This window comes from Mustela nigripes, chromosome 7 (assembly GCF_022355385.1).
Source record: "Mustela nigripes isolate SB6536 chromosome 7, MUSNIG.SB6536, whole genome shotgun sequence".
In the NCBI taxonomy this organism is placed as follows: Eukaryota; Metazoa; Chordata; class Mammalia; order Carnivora; family Mustelidae; genus Mustela; species Mustela nigripes.
In genome coordinates this window covers 54,925,506-54,946,807 of record NC_081563.1, presented here as the reverse complement: position 1 = coordinate 54,946,807, position 21,302 = coordinate 54,925,506, and the positions used below count along the sequence as shown (strand labels likewise).

The 21,302-nt window shown below is 34.8% G+C and overlaps 1 protein-coding gene across 1 annotated transcript; it reads right to left on the bottom strand.

The window, feature by feature from the left end:
* Nucleotides 1-2,205: 2,205 nt before the first annotated feature.
* Nucleotides 2,206-20,034, bottom strand: C1D (C1D nuclear receptor corepressor). The gene is made up of 5 exons (XM_059405954.1): nucleotides 19,953-20,034; nucleotides 7,881-8,027; nucleotides 7,059-7,125; nucleotides 6,698-6,753; nucleotides 2,206-3,822 (listed from the first exon to the last, which is right to left on the bottom strand). Exons 2-5 carry the CDS (start codon nucleotides 8,016-8,018, stop codon nucleotides 3,658-3,660), a joined length of 426 nt encoding a protein of 141 aa, XP_059261937.1. The 5' UTR covers nucleotides 8,019-8,027; nucleotides 19,953-20,034; the 3' UTR covers nucleotides 2,206-3,657.
* Nucleotides 20,035-21,302: the final 1,268 nt, after the last annotated feature.

Sequence of the window (21,302 nt, the reverse complement as noted above, 5' to 3'; positions counted from 1 at the left end):
AACTCTATTACTATAAACTTTAAATTCAAGCCCTGGATAGGTCTACATTCATTTCAGCAGAAGCATCTTGAAATGCTGAATTATCATCTTCAATTTCCTTCAGTCATTTATTGTAGCTGCCAAACTGAAATGGTGCACCTAAAAGGCAACACTAAACTGAAAGCAAATAATAAAAAAAGTCTCTTAAATGCTTCATTTATAAAAGCTTATTTTTCCCCACCATCAAATTTTGTACACGGTCTGAAATAAATTGCTTTACAAAACTGACATCTTGCATGCAGTTATTCTGCCACAATACATTTGCTTAACTTCAAAGTTTATGGGGGCCAGGGGAGAGTGGGGAGCTAGCATCCTTTCTCAACCCTTTATGAACAGAAGAATTACACAGAGCTAGACTGGTTTTGGGTTTTGGTCTTTTGGGAGTGGGGAGGGGGCAGAATTAAAATTAAACCTCAATTGCCAATAGGGATCACTATAGCTATCCCTTTTCTAGATAACTTTACTAATCCTTCCTGGCTATATTAAAAAATTATGCCATAAAAATAAACACTTTTAAAAGGCACATCAAGTCAGAGGGTAGCTACTCCAAAGAGTACTCTATGACAGATCACTCTGACAGGAAAACGTACCTGCTAACCAAAAACATTCAAAGCATTTTCTTGAAACCCTGCTCAAAAGCAATATAATAGCAAATTAACAAAGTAGAACAAATCTACAGAATTCTACTATGAAGTCCTGTATACTTTTCCTCCTAACATAATTGTTAATGACAACTATAAAATGCTAATAGACAAAATAAACAAAATGTAGTTTGTATTTCCAAAGCTGGAGTTTTAGACCAGGATACAGGGAAAAGGAAATTATTTTATTAGTAAAGTACATTCAGATCACCTTTATATAAAATAGGTTTCTACCAAGGTCATTTGGTAAGGGAACCATTGCATATATTTGGGCAAGGGCCAAAAATAGAAGAAAAAAATGAGAAGCCAGTGCTTCTTTTTCTTCCCTTTATATACCAAACTTAGCTACTACAAGACAGTCAGAATCACTGTTTGAATATTTCTGTTTATGTCACTTTGTAAAGCCAGAATTTCTGATAACTTACTGCATTAAATTATAGTTTAACTATATCATAAACTGAATGATTCCTAGAGCATCTTTTTCTCCAATGACCTACTTAAGAAATAAGTATCTATATTCAATACATTGTCCACTTTTGAAGCCTTTCCTAGTCAATTTTAAAAATCTTATTTAGAAATAATATCAATCCATTTCTAATAGCTAAGTAGAATAATTTTTTAATCTGCAGGGTATTTTAAAAACCAATCAACTTGACATAACCTCCTAATTCCAGGAATGTAAACCATAATTCAACCTTCAATTTTCCTCTTAACATATTCTACTTTACTAAAATGAATTCCCATCCTGCAACTATGAACAAGAAAATTGTACTTAAAATAATATTAAAAGACAAAACCTCATTATTTAGTATTAGATTAATAGTCTATAATTCTAATCTTAAAAATATCTATAGCTATAACCTCTCCAACTTGTTAATTCCCAAGGAGATTAATAAAAGATGTGATTAACATCTAAACTTAGAGCAGACTGTCATTTGGAAAAAACTATGTTAACAATAACTACACCATAGTCAAATAGATCAACCCATCACCCTTTATGGTTCTGACTAAGGTTAATGAGCACAATTTGTCATAAATTTCCTAGTAACTCTGAAAAACTGTATTGAACAAAAAGATTACTTTTTTCATAATGCTTAATAAAAATAGAATAAAGGCTGGAGCTGTCTTCCTTGGAACCCGCACAATATTCGGCAATGTGTATGTCATTAAATATTTGTGAAATGAATAAACAACAACAACAACAAATGAGCACTCATTGCACTACTACCATTTAGTTCCTTATTATGGCCGGGTAATGAGTATTTCAAATTCTACATTATAAAAGACAATACACTCAACTAACATTTTAGTTGTACAACTTTTCCTAATAAAGCACTGAACAAATTATTTACTAAGAAACTCCAATTTAACAGAATTTAGAGTTGGATTTTCACAAACCAATAACTTGTCTAATGATTTTCTGCAACTGAATGACATTTTTCATTTTTTTCTTTATGAAATTAGAAATATACAGAAAATGCAAGTTGTAAGTTTCCTTGTAATAAATAACGCATGCACACTACACTTGCTCGTAATAACATTTATTTCTCTTGTGAAGAAGTTACTTTTTCAAAAAGCTAGAAATTTGAGAGGATGAGGATGAAAAAGGAATGAAGCAACTATACATGTACTTCCACTTCAAAAACTGTCTGACATCTGAGCCAAAAGACTCTCTGCATCTATCAGTGACTTCCTCTTCATGTGCCACAGAAAGAGTTCAACATGCTTTACAAAACCCATTACATTTTAAGACCATTTCCAATATCTTCTACCATAAATCAAGAAATCCATTTATTCAAGGTTACTTATGGAGAATTAATCACGCAGAAAATTTTAACAACTTCTTTTTCAAAAATTAAAGTACTTTACTGTACTTGGCATTCCTTTACATAATGATGTGAATTCACAGACTGAAAGCATTAAAAGCATATAATTAAAATTCAAGGACTGAGAGATTAAAAAATTTTTTTAGCATGTAGAATTCTCTGTAACAAATATTCTGGAAAAATAAATCAGAAAATAAACACAATATAATCTTCTTTGGACTTGTCCTCTCCTTAACTGTGGTATTATATAAACATAGAAAGTTGTTCCAAAATACTTGTATGTACTCAGTATCACCTCGAAAACATGTAATCAAAAAATTTGAAAAAGTGAGACCAAGAGATCTACGGGTACAATGCATAGGCAACAAAAACTCATGAGTTTCTCTATTCTTAATTATTTCTAAAACCTATCTCCCTAAATTCAGGGGCAAAATTATACAAAAGAGAAAAATAAACAGTCAGCTATAAAACCTTTACAGCTTTTATTGGTAAGGTATACCCATTATGCCAAAATTGAGCCATCAATAGACAGCCTCATTTCCCATCTAAAGCTAATGAGAATATATTTTACCTTAAATGGAACAAAGGGGCAAATTGCCAAGAATTAAAATATAACCTCAAAGTCTTAATTTCACACTTCAAATATCAAAAAAACCAATAATTCTCAGAATCATGAAAACACGATGAAGTAGCTACATAGAAAAAAAAAAAAAGGACATTAAATCATTTCATTCTTAATATTAATATTCAGCCTTCAGATTGCATACTTCATAAAGTCATTATTCATTTAAAATAGACAAATGTTTACAAAGAACATTTAACTTAAATTTCAAAGTTACTTGTAAAACGGTACTTGAAAGATTGACCTATATAAGGAAATAAGAGTCTTTTCAAGAGAGATGATAAACTATAAATATAAAATATATCACAGTGTTAAAAACCTCATTGTGTTCTATAGGAAAATCAATAAAGATTAACTTAATCTTTCTAGGGAAAAGAATATTTAGCATTATAAATTTAAAATGTAAATTTTATATATGAATTCAATAACAAATACATTTAAACCTTGAATTGCCACATAATCATCTATTTTGTGGAAAACAATAAAAAATGATGTACTTTTTCAATATATGTACATCAAAACCAAAGGGTTAATTTTTACTTTTTCCTTTATTGGCAACTTTGGATGCATTTTTAGGTTTTGGTTCCCAAAGGGCATTTTTCACAAATCTTGAAGCTGCACCTCTGTCCAGCTTGGCAGCCTTTTTCTTGTCTGTTATTTCCTTGACTCTGTTCATGTATACTCTGATTCTTTCCTTAAAGATAAAAAAAAAAAAGGCAATAAATTTACTAAGCTGTTCACCACTGCTAAGCTTTATTATACTATCCCTCAGTTAAATTCAACATATATGTATTTATTGCCTATTGAGTGGTGCTAGTAAGTGCAAGTGAATAGGATAAACATGCTCCATGCTCTCCTGGAGTTCACAGTCTGCAGGGAATGGACATTAAGAAGTCATTTCTGAAGTATTTGGAGTGTTTCAAAAGAGGAAGAACTAGACTAAGATATCCTTGAATTGTTTACATGTGGTTATACATGTTTTAATTTAACATTAACCTAAATCCACATAACTCTTATGTATCCGAAGTCTATAATCTAAAATAGAGTTCTCATATACTTGTACAAAACACACAAATTAAACTTTCTTGAAACTTTTCTAAACCGAAAATAGAAGAAATACTATTTAACTATTTTTTTATTTTACCTTCTAGTATCACAATTAAAATAAGCAAAATTAAAATACAAGGTTTTGGGGGCGCCCGGGTGGCTCAGTGGGTTAAAGCCTCTGCCTTCAGCTCAGGTCATGATCTCAGGGTCCTGGGATTGAGCCCCGCATCGCATCGGGCTCTCTGCTCGGCAGGGAGCCTGCTTCCTCCTCTCTCTCTGCCTGCCTCTCTGCCTACTTGTGATCTCTCTCTGTCAAATAAATAAACTTTTTTAAAAGAAATTTTTAAAAAATTAAAAATACAAGGTTTTTTGTTCAATTTTATAGCTTTGATCAATAAGCACACAATACTTTTAATCAAATACACAGTTCTAATCAGACTTTACAAGGTGAGAAACACAATAGGTTGCCATACCACTTCGAATCTTCTGAGACCATTAATCAGAATAAAGGGCTATTCTCTACTTTCACTGGAGAAATAAAGGGGTGACAGCCGAAAACAGCATAGTAAATGATTAATCACTGACAAAAAGCAAGTTTCATTAAAGTAATAAAAATAGTTACAGAAATATAATCAGAAAAATTCAAAACCCCTAGAATTTTTTTAACTGTGAATTTTTTTTAACTCTGCTCAAAATCCTCTCACAGCTCTCTACTTCCCTTAGAGTAAAAGCCCAAGTTCTCCCAACATACACCCACCCCAGGCTTGCCTGGAATGATCTTCCTCAAATATCCACACATCCACCCCCTCTCTCCCTTCCAATTGGCTCAAATGTTAACCTTGTTAATAGGCCCTGCCATTTAAAATGGCAATCCTACTCAAGCACTCCAATCCCCCTTGTCTTATACTATTTCTTTTCCCATAACATATAACTTTTTAACATATTATATATCTATATATTTTACATATAACTTTCCAACATACTGTATATGTATATATATTATTTGTTTACATTAATTGCTTGTCTCCCTCCACTAGATAGTCTGGCATTAGCGACAAGGGCAATGGTATTCTACAGCTTTATTCACAGAGGAATCTTCTCACTTGAATATAATGCCTGGCTTCCAGTAGGCACTCAATCATTTGTTGAACAAAAAAAATGTCTATTTTCAGTGCCTTTCCCCACTCATGATATACATGACAAACAGATTTTCTCTCATACACTAACTCTGTGATCAATTAGTGATGTCTGTCACAAGGTCAGAAAAGGGGAATGAGTTTATGTATGCTTTTTATGTCCCAAGCATCATTCAGAATATGAATGTACTCTCCATAAAGTGGGCTATGACAGAGAAAAAAGACAGATGATGATTTTATCCATTTCCAATGACAGAATCAAGTATTAAGACACTACAAATAACTGTATTAAAGGAAAAATGAGAAACCTTATAAATGTAAAGTCTGTACTAGAAAGTTGAAAACATATGATACAGAGCATACTTCTTAAGATTTTAAAATCAGTATCACTGGTCAAATAAAGATCTGTGCCTCATAGCGTTTCACATTTTTGCTCTCAGTATTTTTCAAAATTTCTGTATTTAAAAATAAATTTGTTTTTTCCCCAAGAACTTTAAAAGAAGACAATGCCTTAGTCCATATATTTATAGAATGAAGACAAGATATCTGGTTTATTCATTTTTTTATAAATAAATGATCAAGTATTCTAAGTTGTAAATAACATACATATCAACCACCATAAGACTTGAGAATAATAATATAGTGTCAAATGTATTTCACATATTTACTTCATATCTTATAAACAAAGAATAAATTTATTAATATTCTTATTCATAAAGCCAAGTCAAGAAGGTAACCATAAGTTAGATTTCTAATTTTTTCTTTCATATTGAATGATTTAATTTTTGAAGTCAGCAAAAACTCCATGATACTAGACCTTATATACTGTACTTATACATCTAAATGGAATACAAAGACAAACCTAGAAGATTTATTACAGGTTGTAAATATGTCACTAATGCAGAATTACTGGACAGTACACATACAACTGGTGCCAAAAAAGCTTTTAGCTTTGTTGCTGAACTGGATTCTTTACTGCTGAGAAAATGAATTAATGGAAGAATTGAAAAGGTGGGGGAGAAACTTTCCCGTCTTTGCTAGTAAATCAACTAGAATATACTTTTAAGAATTGTGTAAGAGTTTTTTTTTTAAAAAGGCAGTTGTAGAGATGAACAGGATTTCGAGAATTTATAGAAAAAATAATATGGAAGTTATAAATAATTACTTGAATTTTAACATTTTCCCATCCAGAGATTTATAAAATATATGGAACACTATTTCTCTAACAAAGGTAAGGAAAAGACAGGAGGAAATCTGGCTTACTTTCGTAATTTGGACTTTAAATAATTTTGTTCTCCATCACTAGCATGATAAAGGTACTGTGAGTTTGACTTTAGGAATACCACAACAAATAGCCAAATAAAAAGAAATCCACTGCAATCTTACCAATTCTTGCTTTACTGGATGTTCCTTAGGATTAACTCCCTGAGTCGCCAAATAAACTGTAAGACAAAGATTTCATGGAATAAAATGGCATATTAGTTAAGAGCATTAATTAAACTCTAGTTACTCACAAATAAGAAATGTCACAAAAAATTATTAATTAAATCTTAAATTATTCAACCTCTATTTAATACTAAATTTTATGTGCCTCATGGATATCTGGTATTCTGACTTGAAGGAAATAAATATTTGACTATTAAAATTGCCATAAAGTGTAACTGTATATAAAGTGCTAGCATTTAAAAATAAATCACCTTTCAAATAATAAATAATTTGCTAATTAACTCCAAATTAATATACATACCCCAAAACATTGAATTTAATGTGTAAGCAGAAACTAAATCCACTTTGGCTTGTTCAAGGGGGTCCAACTATTAAAAAAAAGAGAGAGAGAAAGAAAAAAGAAATACATACAAATTTTGAGCACCATCACATTATTTTAAACTTTCACCAAATACAATATATCAAAGAGATATTCCCTTTACTTACTATAATCCAATAACCAAATGATCTTGAAAAGAGTTTACAAAAAAAAAAGTTTTGTTAACTGGTGATTTTTGCCCACAAATTTTCACTTCAGTGTATCATCTTTACTTTAGACAAGGAATGTGTATAATCCAAGAAAAATTCTTTTCAATTATTTTAATTTCAGGAGTTATGATCTGGGTTTTGTATGTCAAAAGTAATTTATCAATATAAACACTGTACATGATGCATTTATGTATAAGAGGCAGGCTAAAATGCTTAGGCAATACCAAAGACAGAAGAAACATAATGAGATTTGTTTTAGACTGTCAGAGTCAATTTACTCTTTTTGTCCTATAGGGTTTCCAGAAACCCTGATAACATCATTGTAATATTTAAAAGGTCAAAGACAGAGCCTGTCAAAAAGAATGTTGTGAGTGCTCCTTTTTCTCAAAACCAAGTCAAAATAAAAATATAGTTAGTATTTCCTAAGGTAGGAGTTCTGTTTTGTTTTTTCCCCCCTAAAAATATCCAAATACTTATAAAATTGAAATTAAGGGAGAAAGGAGCATATGTCAGTCATCTATGTCCTCTATATATTTTCATAACATAGCACTCTGTTTCAAGAATTATGTTTTTAGAAATTACATTTTTAAAATACCTTCTGTAACAACTCATTTCTAGAAACAGACATCATGGTCTTCAGCATCTCATCCACAGCACCAATGGAATTCTCAAATGTTGATAAATACTCATGAATTTCTACTGGATAGTCTTCATTAATTTCTTCACCTGCCATTATGACCAACTGGAAAAAAATTAAATTCTTAGAGTTCGTGGGAGACAGAGACTGCTCTTTAGTTTACAAAAACAAAATCAATAGGTTATATCATGTATTTAAAAAGTACTAAAAGAGCTAAAACCTGAAGATAATTAAACAAATATTCTTAAATTATAATTTTAGAGTAACTACATTCAAACTTTCCCTCCTCAAATTGTTTGAGTGGCAGGAAGAGAAGAGAACCCATCCAAGTCCACTAATGCTACATATATCAGAGCCTCAATACCTTTCAAGAACAAAAGATTATCAATAATCAAAATCCCACACTTTTTAAAAAATTTCAAAAAAAAAAACCTGTTGAAATTAAAGATTAAGCAAAGCTATGAAAGTATGATGAGTATATCCTATCCCTTATGCTTGCTGAAAAAATAATAAGCTCTTTCTTTGAAAAACTTTGAAAAATTTTAGCCCTTCTAAATTTAGGTGTTGATCTAGTAGCATGGTATATTAAACTAAAAAATTAGAAAACCTAGGTCTGAAATAGCTTATGACTATTTATCACTAAAATCATTTTTAAGCCTGTATTTACATTTATATATGTTCTTTAAGCCTCTTTAAAATATTAATAAAAAATTCAGAGAGTTCATAAATCACATAAAATTTACCAGCAGAAAAGAGGAAACCTGGGAGAAATAAACGATATGATTTTCATTTAGGCTAGAGTATATCTAGAGCCCATTCTTTTAAAATTCATTTATATCATAATACATAATATCTATGTGAAAAAAACAAAATCCACACCAACATATTTAATATGATATCTAACACTAAATTTTCAGAAGCAATTCCAAGCCACACATACCATCTGTAGGTTTAAAAAATACATATTAGCTGAAAATACCTCTTTCATTACAAAGCTAAGTAGAACAAACAATGTGTAAAATAGCAAAGCATAGTAGAATTGAAGTAAAGAGACTTGAGCTTTCTGTCCTGCTTGATCACTGAATTTGTCACCTTAGATAAATCACTAAAAGTCTCTGGCCTCAAATATTTCATCCATAAAATAAGGCAGTTGGCTTAATAATATGTAAAGTCCCTTATAATTCTAAATGTTATGACTATGTCACTTAACTTTAAAAAGTACTGTTGGAATATTCAGTGACAATGTATCAACATTTCTATTCAACAAGTACATTCTGCTGAGACATCTGGTTTCATTTAAAAAAAAAAAAAAAGTGAAGTCCATCTGACTATCACTACTTGGGCTGTAAAGTTACTATCTGAACTACTGTGCAACCAGCAATTAAACAAAGGACATGATAAAAGAAAACCACACAGGAAGGAATTGTGTGTGTATATATATATATTCATATTTTGAAATAGGAATTCCTATTTCAAAAGTCTAACAAAAAATATGTATTTGCCTCTCATCCCTCCCCAAATCTCTCCAATGACAGAAGAATCCAAAACTAAGTCCATAGTAATGCTGGAAACATCAGTAGACCTCAACAGCATAAATTTTTGCAAGCTAAAGAGCGAATGTGATCAGGGTGATAGGAAAGAGAGTCAAGGACTCCAATCCCCCACAAGCAAAAGAGAAGGTGAATGTATGAATAATTCCAAGTCAAGGGCACTAAGAACTGGGCCATGAGGGCTGAAAACAGCCAAACCAAAATCTCTAGATCTTGGAAGGCTCCAGCAGCTGCTGCCCAGATAAAGGGATATACTGCAAATGTAGAGAAGACTTAAGAGTTTATTCTCCTTATGAAGAATTTTAAGCCAATAAATTTGAAAATCTGGATGAAAAGAATAAGGTGCTGGGGGATGGGTAATCAATTATCAAAATTAACCTAAAAAGAAGTATGTAAACCAAATAGATTAACCACAGAAATAAAACTTTTAAGGTCAAAGAGCTACCCTCCAAAAAGGCTCCAAGTCTGGAAGATATAGGTAATTTCTTTCAAACCTTTAAGAAACAGTTAATTCTTATGGTACTTAACTGTTTAAGAACACAAAAAAAAGATGAAAAACTGAGATACATGCAGAAAAATAAACTCCAGATGAATTAAAATGGTAAATGTATAAATATATTAAAAGATTATTAAAATATTTATATGATCCAAATGAAACCTAAATGCTATAAAAGGAAATGAGTGACAGACTTAATTACATAAAAACTGGGAAAAAAAAAAACTACAATACAGTAAAAGTATACCATATGCAAAGTTAAAAGACAAGAAACAGCCTTGGAGAAAATATTTGCCAAAATATAATCAAGAATTAGTTAGATTATAAAGAGAACTCCTACAAATTAAAATAATACAGATATCTCCCATCAGAATGGCAATAATTTTAAAGATTAGCAAAGTTTAATGTTGGCAAGGGTATACAACGAACGAATATAAATTGGCATAAATTTTTTATATGTACATACCCTTTGGCTCATGAAGTCTTAAGAATGTAGCTTACAGAAATCCTTGTATACATACATACAGATTTATTAAAATGGACACCTTTAACTCAGTCTCTCCCACTTTCTCTTGTATCAGTATTTCCCTCTGCTCTATCATTAAACATAAGATTCCCACATTTTATTTCTCTATTTTTGACAACAAAAGAAACATCTTGACTTCACATCCCCTCCAGCAAAAAAAACATTTTTCAACCTTGGAAAGGAGTGCTTATTCTAAGTCCCAATTCCTCTCCTTCTATTCTTTCTTGAATCGGCTACAGTCAGGTCCCCTCCTTCTCACTCAAAATTGCTCTTGTCAGGGTCACCCACATAGGCAACTTAAACTGTATGGTCAATTCTCAGTTCTCATGACTTGACATTGTTCACTCACTTCCTTTAGTTTCCAGGGCATCGCATTTTCTTGGTTTCCTTCCTACCTCATGGCTCCTTTCTTTGCTGCATCCCATACATATCCTCAGCCTCTTATCCTTGATATGCCCACAGGCTGTCCTTGATTCTTTTTTTCTCTCTAATTTACTCCCCAGGCAGGACTTTAAATTGCATTAATATACTGATGACTCCCATGTCTTTACCTCCAACTCTGACCTCCTCACTGAACTCCAAATCACATTTCCAACTGCTTACTCAATAACTCTGGTTGAGTGTTAATAGATTTTCAAATATAATGTGCCTAAACCAAAATCTTGCCTGCTAGAGTCTTTCCAACTCCACCTTTCCATCTGTTCAGACATAAAATTACAGAATGGTCTTTGACTCTTCCCTCTCACCCCATATTTAAGACATATTTTGAATCCAACCATGTCCCAGACCACCTCTATTGCCACCATCCTGGTCCAAGTCAGTCCAAGCCATCGCTGTTGTTGCCCAGATTGTTATACAGACCTCCTGAATGACCTCCTTGTTTCCATTCTGACAGTTTACTATCAAGAAAGCAGATTGATCACTCCAAATCTAAGTCAGATTGTATCATGACCCTGCTTGGAAATTTCCAAAGGCTTACCACACTTTGTTCAATATAAGACAAAACTCTTACAATGGTCAGACACCTTGGTGGCTCAGTCAGTTAAGTATTTGCCTTTGGCTCAGGTCCTAATCCTAGGGTCCTGGGATGGAGCCCAGCATCGGACTCACTGCAAAAAGCCTTCCCTCTGCTGACTCCTCTGTGACCTCATCTCCTCCCACTCCACCTCTTCTTGCTCATTCCACTCCAGCCGAAAAGACCTCATTGCTCTTCCCCTTCACATGGGGCATGCCCCTACCTCAGGACCTTTGTACTTCTTCCCTTCCTAGAATGCTTCTCCTGCACCAAGAGCTTCAGAGCTCATTACTTCACCTTCACCAGATCTCTACTCAAATGTCACCTATAGGTAATCCTTTCCTGACCATCCTTTGTTAAAATGCAACACCCCTCTGACTTCCCATACTCTTATCTCCTTCTCTACCTCACAGTGCTCAGTAGCATGACATATTTATTTTACTCATATACTGTATAGCTACCTCATAACCACATGAGAGCAGAAATCTTTGTGTTTTGTTCACTAGCACTACCTGACAATCAATAAACATTTGTTTAATGAAAAACCTCTAACAAAATATTGGAAAGACTAAGCTAAATATTCATCAATAGGGAAATAGTTAAATGAATTACAGCACATCCATCCAAAAGAGTATTAAAAACAAATAAGTAAATCTTTATATAGTAACACACAATGAGAAGTGATGAAAAATTCATAGAACACTGTATATAAAACAATATGTTTTATATACAATATGGGGGGAGTTGTGGCGGAATGAGAGAATGAGAGAATCTTAAGCAGGCTCCATGCCCAGCTTCAAGCCAAGGTGGCTCGAGCAGAAGGGACTCTTTGATCTCACACCCTGAGATCATGACCTCAGCCAAAATCAAGAGTGAAAGGCTTAACTGACAAAATGGCATCAGGCGAGCTGCTCCTGGTACCAGACAGGGCTCACCCAGAGCAGCTGAACCAATAGGAGATTTAAAGACATTTACTGCAAGAAACCAACAGGAGATATATGAAGAGATTTATTCCAAGAATCTGGTTTAAGCAACTGTGGGGGCTGACTAAGTAATTCCAAAATCTACAGGGCAGGCCATCAAGGAAGAGCATACTAGCAGTCTTGGCTACAAGCTGAAATTGCTGTCCACAGGTGGAATTTCTTTTTTGTCACAGAAGCTTCAGCTCTGCTTCTAAAGGCTTTCAACTGATTGAATAAAACCCATCAGATTATCTAGAATATTCTCCGGAACTTACAGTCAGATAATATGTAGATTTTAATGACATCTACAAATACTTTTACAGCAACACCTAGATTGGTTTTGGACTGAGTATCTGGGGCTGCAGCCTAAGCAAGCTGTCACATCAAAAAAACCATCACACTCCATTAAGCCTCTGGAACTACAGCAAAAAAAGTATATTACTGGCATTACAAGTTGCTGTTCTGACAGAATTTCCCCTGCAATAACCTTGGTATTCCTAACTGTCAGGTTCCCAAGTAATAAAACTAGACTTCAAATTCCACCTAACGAATACGAAGGAATGAAAAATTGAAAAAAAAATCACCATTTTGCAACCCCTAATGAATTTACAGATTCACACAACAATCACTGACAGATAAAGGTTTGATTGGGAAGTTGACAACACAAGAGTGAGACAGTTACTACTTAGGCCCAGGGATCAATCTCCACATCACTGAAAGTAGAACACAAACATTGTGAATCTCCCGATGTGAAGCAACATGATATACACAGCACCATCTCTGTAACATTTCCAACTTCCCCCAAAAAGTTGAATCTGAATCTAATTGAGCCTTTAAAGCTAACTTCCATTTTACAGGAAATACAAAGGATAGAGAAAACAAGTTACCACAAGAAAGCAAACAGACGAATCTAAAATGAGAAATACTCTAGGACAATTGACCTGGTTTCTGTAATAAAGTGTAATGAAGAAAAACTAAGAAAAGGAAAAAGTAGAGGAAAATGAGATCAAGGAGATCTGGGAGAGCTAACAGCCAAATGGAATATGTAGACTGTTTGGATCTTGATTCAAATCAAGTGTTAAAAAAATATTTTGAGACAAAAAAATCTGCATATGGATCAGATGTTATATGACACTAAGAGATTACTGATAATTTTGCTATGAAATTAGAATTCAGCTATGAAAATGGCACCATAGTTATATATAATGTTATCATTTTAGGATGCATACTACAGTACATAGGGGCAAAATTACAGGAAATCTTGACTTTACAATTTAAAAAAAGCTAGCCTACATGAGTTACTTATACTTGAGAAGAGAGGTAAGAACCTATGGCGGGGGGTGGCACCTGGGTGACTCAGTCAGTTAAGTGTCTGCCTTCAGCTCAGGTTAAGATCCCATGATCCTGGGATCAAGCCCCACATTGTGCTCCCTACTCAGCAGGGAGTCTGTTTCTCCCTCTCCACCCCCACCCTGCTTGTGCGCTCTCTCACTCTCTCTCTCAAGTAAATAAAATCTTTTAAAAAAATATATATATATATATGTATGTATGTATGTATGTATGTATGTATAGGGGCACCTGGTTGGCTCAGTCTGTTGAGTGTCTAACTCTTGGTTTCAGCTTAGATCATGATGTCATGGGTTGTGGGATAGATCCCCTACTCAGGCTCCTCACTCAGCAGGAAGTCTGCTTGAAAGATTCTCTCCCTCTGCCCTTCCCCCCACTTGTGCACTCATATGCTCTCTCTCTCTCTCAAAATAAATGAATCTTTCAAAAAAAAAAAAGAACCTACGTACATTATTTCCATATTGAAATTAGATACCTAACTCAGAAATCTAACATTTAGGTTTGTGATACCTAACTCACAAACCTAGCATTTAGAATATAACTCAGTTCATAAATTGAGGAACACCTAAATAGTCTAGAATACTTAAGCAGCTCCATTATCTGCCATTTTGATTCCAAATATAATTGGGAGGAAAGGGAAGCTAAGTTACTGGGTGTGCTCACCAGATGTGTGATAGTTGTTGAACAAAGCTTATAAAAACAAAACAGAGGGGCGCCTGGGTGGCTCAGTGGGTTAAGCCTCTGCCTTTGGCTCAGGTCATGATCTCAGGGTCCTAGGACTGAGCCCTACATCCGCCTCTGTGCTCAGCAGGGAGCCTGTTTCCCCCACTCTCTCTGCCTGCCTCTCTGCCTGCTTGTGATCTCTGTCTGTCAAATAAATAAATAAAATCTTAAACAACAACAAAAAAAAACCCAGACCCTGTGGCCTCAAATGAGGTTTATATTACTAACATTTCCAACAAAAGCTGACATTCCAGAATATCTAATTATTTCAATAATGTCATAAATTTCCTTCTATAAAAATCCTGATGTCCTACACTTTATCTGGCCCTCCTAAAAATGTGTGCATGCAAAAATGAATAAACATATCAATACAAGTCAAAGTCATATGTAAAACTAGAGAAAATGTTTGCAACACAAAGACAAATAAAAAGGAACCTCTACTAATCAACAACAAAAATCTACAATTCAAAAGAAAAATGAACAAACAAAATCAGAAGCTCTCATACAAAAGTAATCCAGATGACCAATAAACATAAAGCTACTCAATCTTATAATCAAAGAAACATAAGTCACTAAAACAAGATGCCACTTTTCATCTGCCAAACAACAAAAATTAAAAAGAGGTATAGTACATAATATGGGCAAAGGTGAGCAGAAACAGTCTCTCATGCACTATGAAACAGAGTGTAAACTGAGTATGGGGGGGGGGGTTGATGGGAATTTGGCACTGTGCTTCAAAATTATGTATGTTGAAGTTCTTTGAGCAATTTTACTTCCCAAAGAGTATATTTCCATACAAGATAATGTTCAAGGACATCTACTATAACCCTCTTTAAAACAGTGAAACTTTATTTTTTTTATTCAAAGATTTTTATTTATCTATTGACACAGAGAGAGAGATCACAAGTAGGCAGAGAGGCAGGCAGAGAGAGAGAAGGAAGCAGGCTCCCTGATGAGCAGAAAGCCCAAAGCGGGGCTTGATCCCAGAACCCTGGGATCATGACCTGAGCCGAAGACAGAGGCTTTAATCCACTGAGCCACCCAGGCACCCAGGTGCCCCAAAATAGTGAAACTTTAAAGCAGAGAACCATCTATCTACATGCCCATTAACAAGAACTGGTTAAATAAATTATGACATAGTCATTCAATAAAATACTTGGAGGCAGTGAAAAAGTGTTATGTAGAACAAAAACTGAACAAGATATATAATACAACCCATTTGTCTTTAAGCAAAAAGATATATGAATGTGGAGGCATACTTGTATATGCGTGTAAACTTCTTTTAAAAAAAAATATTTTATTTATTTATTTGACAGAAAGAGAAACAGCGAGAGAGGGAACACAAGCAGGGGGAGTGGGAGAGAAGCAGGCTTCCCACTGAGTAGGGCAACTGACTCAGGGCTTGATCCCAGAACCCTGGGATCATGACCTGAGCCAAAAGCAGATGCTTAAGGACTAAGCCACCCAGGCACCCCTGCATGTAAATTTCTTAAAGGATACAAAAGAAGCTGCTAACTATGGCTACTTCCAGAAAACCAATAAACAGGGAGGTAAGGGAGCACATTTTACATTATACTCTCAGAAGGAAGACTTTAAAACAATAATAAATATAACATATTATAATATATATATTTTATACATCATATGTAAATTTTTCAATTATCTGAAATTTTGAAATGTATTCCCAAATATGCCTAATGTCATTTCCCCCAACTTAGCAGCTAAAAGTAAACCTGTATTCTTTAGCTCTTTTAAAGAACTATATGAATAAATTCCCTTCTCTACACATAAATTTTCTAGCCACCATGAGGCCATTTTTCTCCCTATTCTCACGTACAAAAGCCTCTCAGGCCTTATTCTCTCCTTAGAACTCCTAGAATTGTGAGGACTCCAGTCACCACCATTTTTTTTTTTTTTTTTAGTGGCAGAATCTGAAAATAAAATCTAATAATCAAAAAAAACCAAACAAATAAATAAATAAAATCTGATAATCTCTCTCTGGAAACATGGAAATATTCATGCAATCTAGCTGGGTATATCTATTTTTTTTAATTTTTAATTTTTTATAAACATATATTTTTATCCCCAGGGGTACAGGTCTGTGAATCACCAGGTTTACACACTTCACAGCACTCACCAAAGCACATACCCTCCCCAATGTCCATAATCCCACCCCCTTCTCCCAAACCCCCTCCCCCCAGCAACCCTCAGTTTGTTTTGTGAGATTAAGAGTCACTTATGGTTTGTCTCCCTCCCAATTCCATCTTGTTTCATTGATTCTTCTTCTACCCACTTAAGCCCCCATGTTGCATCACCACTTCCTCATATCAGGGAGATCATATGATAGTTGTCTTTCTCTGCTTGACTTATTTCGCTAAGAATTGTCGGGGAACTGAGCAAGTACCTGGTTGAGGATAACTAGCATTAATTTGTGTCCTTTGTGAATTTCTTCAGACTTAGAGCAAGAATAATTATCCAGAATGAGGAAATGGCTAGGAGAGGACTTGCTTTTGCTGGAGGTATGGCCTTGAAAGGAAAGAAGAAAGGCCTTTCCCTCTGCTTGGAATACCCCATCTTCACACCCCATCCCCTATATTCTGGGTCTAGTGAAACATTAATTCTTTAAACCAGCACCAAATGTCCCTCCTCTATAAAGGCTCCCATAGCATCCAAACAAAACTATCTCTTCCTCTTTGTTCCCAAGGTTCTCCATAGACTCAGTTATTATATAACCATCAATCATACTACTTCTCATGTATCTTGATAAACCCAAAGGTGTCAAATCTTGTTTTACTTGATCCATTCATTCATTATATTTGACAAAAATGAACACACTACTCAGCCCTGAATTCCACACTAGTCCCTGTCCCTCACTAGCTATTTATTCTGTCTCCTCTGCTGATTTTTCATTTCCCCAAACCTATGAAGGTTAAAATGCCTAAGGACTCAGATCTTATACCACTATTCTGTTTACATTCACTCCTTTGGTGATTATCTCCAGTCTCACAATTTTAAGTACCATCTGTTCACTGACAACTCCCAAATGTTCTTTTCCAGCAATGAACTCTACCCCACTGAACTCCAAACTTGGTAGACTCAACATCTCCACTTGGATGACTAACAGACATCCCAAACCTAACATGTCATAACTGAACTCCTAATCTTCCCCCACACACCTGCTTCTCCTTAAGTTTTTCACTTCTTAGTTAATGGCAATTCCACGCTTCAACTTGCTCAAGCTTTAGTTCACTCTTAAAATCCACAGTCAATCCATAAACAAATCTGTCAGCTTTACCTACAAAATAAATCCAAAATTGAACTCTCACCATACTCACTTCTTTTCACTCTATGAAGCCACTACATCTCATGTGAATTATTACAATACCTTCCTAATTAGTCAGGCTTTTGCCTACCATACTCTACAATAATCTGTTCTTAACATATCTGCCAGAGTAATCCTGTTAAAAAAACTCAATCAGATCATGACACTCCTCTGCCCAGAACATCCCACTGGTTGTTTATCCTTTATGCTATTCCTTCAAAGTGGGATTTATGTTGCATGACATTTGCATCTGCACATGACTAACACAATGTCTTGCCACATATTAGGTACTAAGTAACTGTTACCCCTTCAAAACCAGTGGAAGTAAACTCCGGACACATTTTGAGATTCTTAATATCAGATTAGAGTTTGTACTTAAAGATATTGGGAAGTCATACATGGATCTAAAAGAAAACTATACCATAAGGTACATACTAGCGCTATTTCCATTCCTATGCTAAGTAGAGTTACATACAATTATGAACTAAGCCAGAAAAAAATCCAATTTTATAAATTTTTTGTATGTCGCACCAGAATTCTATTACCTAACAACCTTTTTTTGCCCTGCATTTATCTTAGAAAATAATGCTGAAACACACATCAACAATCTATCAATTATATTGTTCCTTTGGCAGACAGTCCACATTGATGCCACCTTTAATTGTCCTTCAAACTTACAGTAAAATCCCTGAGAAAAGATATTTTTTTCCTTTTAAAGGTCTTAACCTCTAAAAAACAAATTTATCCCAAAGTCTGAATAAAGATACAAATTACAAAAGATTACTCAGATTTGAGATGAATAATTACATCAGATTATAATGAATTTACTTCTATTATTTAATGCTAATGTATAACTCAAAGTATTTTCAAATTAGATATGAAGCAGAAAATTATCTTCGAAACCACGGAATTTGCTTATTACAATATCCTTATCCCTAAAATAATAAGCATATATAGGACTATTGTGAAAGTTAACTGAGTAACATTGGTAAAGCTATTAGAACAATGCTTGGCTCAGTTACTGCTCAATACATTAGCTTACAGTAATAGTTATTAATTTACTAAAGTGAAAATGACCAAATACCCTAATCCAATGTGGACTATTCAAAAACCATACTTGAAAGGTCAACTGGAATCAGTAGCTGAGATAACACATATAAAGAACCATTTGAAAATTAAAATCAGTTTTATGAAAAACTGTATCACCTCTGACCTGTGATACAAACAACATTAACTATTTGAAGGCAGCTAGAACACCCTGTAACATTTTGGAAAACCACTGCTTACGGGGTCATTATTTTATCTTCCAATAAAACAAAGAGTTCTAGCATGTCCACAAATCACAAACGGTTCTCTGAATTTCAATAGGAATTGTCTTTATTTTCGGATCCATCATTTTCAGATCCAACGTCAAAATACAGTTAATTCTCCATTTAGTATATTATCATACAGTCCAAAGAGATTAATAAGCGGGGCATATACATCTTTATATCAAGCCAAAACTGAATTGCAGTCAACACACAGAAGGATATTAAAGATAATTTAAACAGAAATTTGAATCGCACCCAGCTTTCCTGAGGCATAAAGAAAGACTTTGTAGAGATTATCGACCACAGATTTCGACTTTAAATCGAAATTAGCCTACCATCTCAGGTGGGCTGATGGTAGGCCGTCTGTAAATGATAAACCTTGATAATATAGTAAAGTTACTTCCCTACACCGGACACTTTGGCCTCCGTCCCTAAACAAGATTTGACGGCAGCTGAAAATTGTGAAGTCATTTTATTTCTCCTTCACCTCCCAATATTTAAAAGGAGGAGCTGAGGAGGAAAATCTAAAGGCCAGACCGAGAGAGACTGGTGAGAGGCCAAGGTTAGCCAAAGGCGGCAAGCAGCCGCAGAACAAGCCGAAGTGGGGGTCCTGCCACAACGCAGCCCCCAACGTTAGGGTGGGAGGGAACTCATTCGCGAGGGCTACGCAGCCCGACCCGCTTATGTCAGTCAGCCCGGGGATGAAAAAGGGCACTCCCAGAAGAAGCGAACTTTTGCAGAAACACGAGAAAAACTCAAACCCCAGCTTTGAATAATACCTCACTGGCCTTCTACTCCTGTCTCCCGGAAAAGCAGTCGGGCGGTGGTGACGTCAAAGAGGCGCCGGCTCTGGCCGCAGCGCCGGCGTCGCTCTCTGATTACCTCACGCCGCTCGTCCAGCCCCCGTCTCCTTTTCCCTGGCCCCCCACTTGCCGAGGCCTTCCGTCCAATCTGTGGGAATATTTGGGCCAAGAAGGGGGTACCTTTTGCTAGATTTGTATTCTTGGGACACCCATTATAATACAAGTTGAGCATACTAATCAGAAAAAAGAAAAAAAGTGAGTTATTAAAGCTTTGTTCAGGTTTTTATTTTTGCCTAAACTCATTCCAGGACCTTGGTTCTGACCTACACCCCCAAATATCTGCCTCAAAATTGACGGTCTAGGGCGGACTCCCAAATTAGCTGTGGTGAAACAACAAGTTCTTTAATTCATCACTGAAAGATTCCTTTGGGGTCGCCTGGGTAGCTCCAGGATGGAGTGGAGCCCCTCATCAGGCTCGCTGATCAGCGGGAAACCTGCTTCTCCCTCTCCCACTCCCACTGCTTGTATTCCTTCTCTCGTTGTCTCCTTCTGTGAAATAAATAAATAAAAGCTTAAAAAAAAAAAAGTTACCTTTGTAAAGTACAGCAAAAATGAATTTATTGAAAAAAGGGGAAAATAGGCAAAAGACAAGTACGGATTTTTCACTATTAGTTTCAGTAAGCATAAAATTATATTAATAAATACAGTCAGAATATAGAGGAAAAACTGCTAATTGGAAATGTAGTATAGTAGTCCCCGCTAACCGTAGTTTCACTTTCTTTGGTTTTAGTTATCTGAGGTCAACCGCAATCCAGAAGTGCTTGAGCCTTCCTCGGATGAATTATTAGGTCAAGAGTCGCCTAACACCATGTCAGGATGCCTGCACCTTTTAGGTCAGTTTATCTCATCACGTAGGCATTTTGCCATCTCATGACATCACAAAAAGAATGGTAAGTACAGTACAATAAGGTCTTTTGAGAGACCATATTCACATAGCTTTTATTACAATATAGTGTTATAATTGTGCTCTTTTATTAATTAATGTTGCTAATTTCTCAGTGTGCCTAATTGACAAATTAAACTTTGTCATAAGAATGTAGATATAGGAAAAAGACCGTATATACAGGGTTCAATACTGCCTGCAGTTTCAGGCATAGGGGCAGGTGTTGGGTCTTGGACTATAGTCTCTAATGACAAGGTGGGGACTACTGTAAGCGATTAAGAGCATCATTTTTACATTTGTAACTTTTTACATGTGATATATATATATGCATATATAATCTATAATCAGTATATTGTATGCCTTAAACTAATACAATATAATCA

Coding starts and splice junctions, on each gene's coding strand:
- C1D (XM_059405954.1), bottom strand. CDS start 8,018: ATGGCAGGTGAAGAAATTAATGAAGACTATCCAGTAGAAATTCATGAG. Junction 6,754..7,058: donor ATTAAATTCAATGTTTTGGG/GTATGTATATTA, acceptor TTTGTCTTACAG/TTTATTTGGCGACTCAGGGA. Junction 3,823..6,697: donor ATCCAGTAAAGCAAGAATTG/GTAAGATTGCAG, acceptor TTTATCTTTAAG/GAAAGAATCAGAGTATACAT.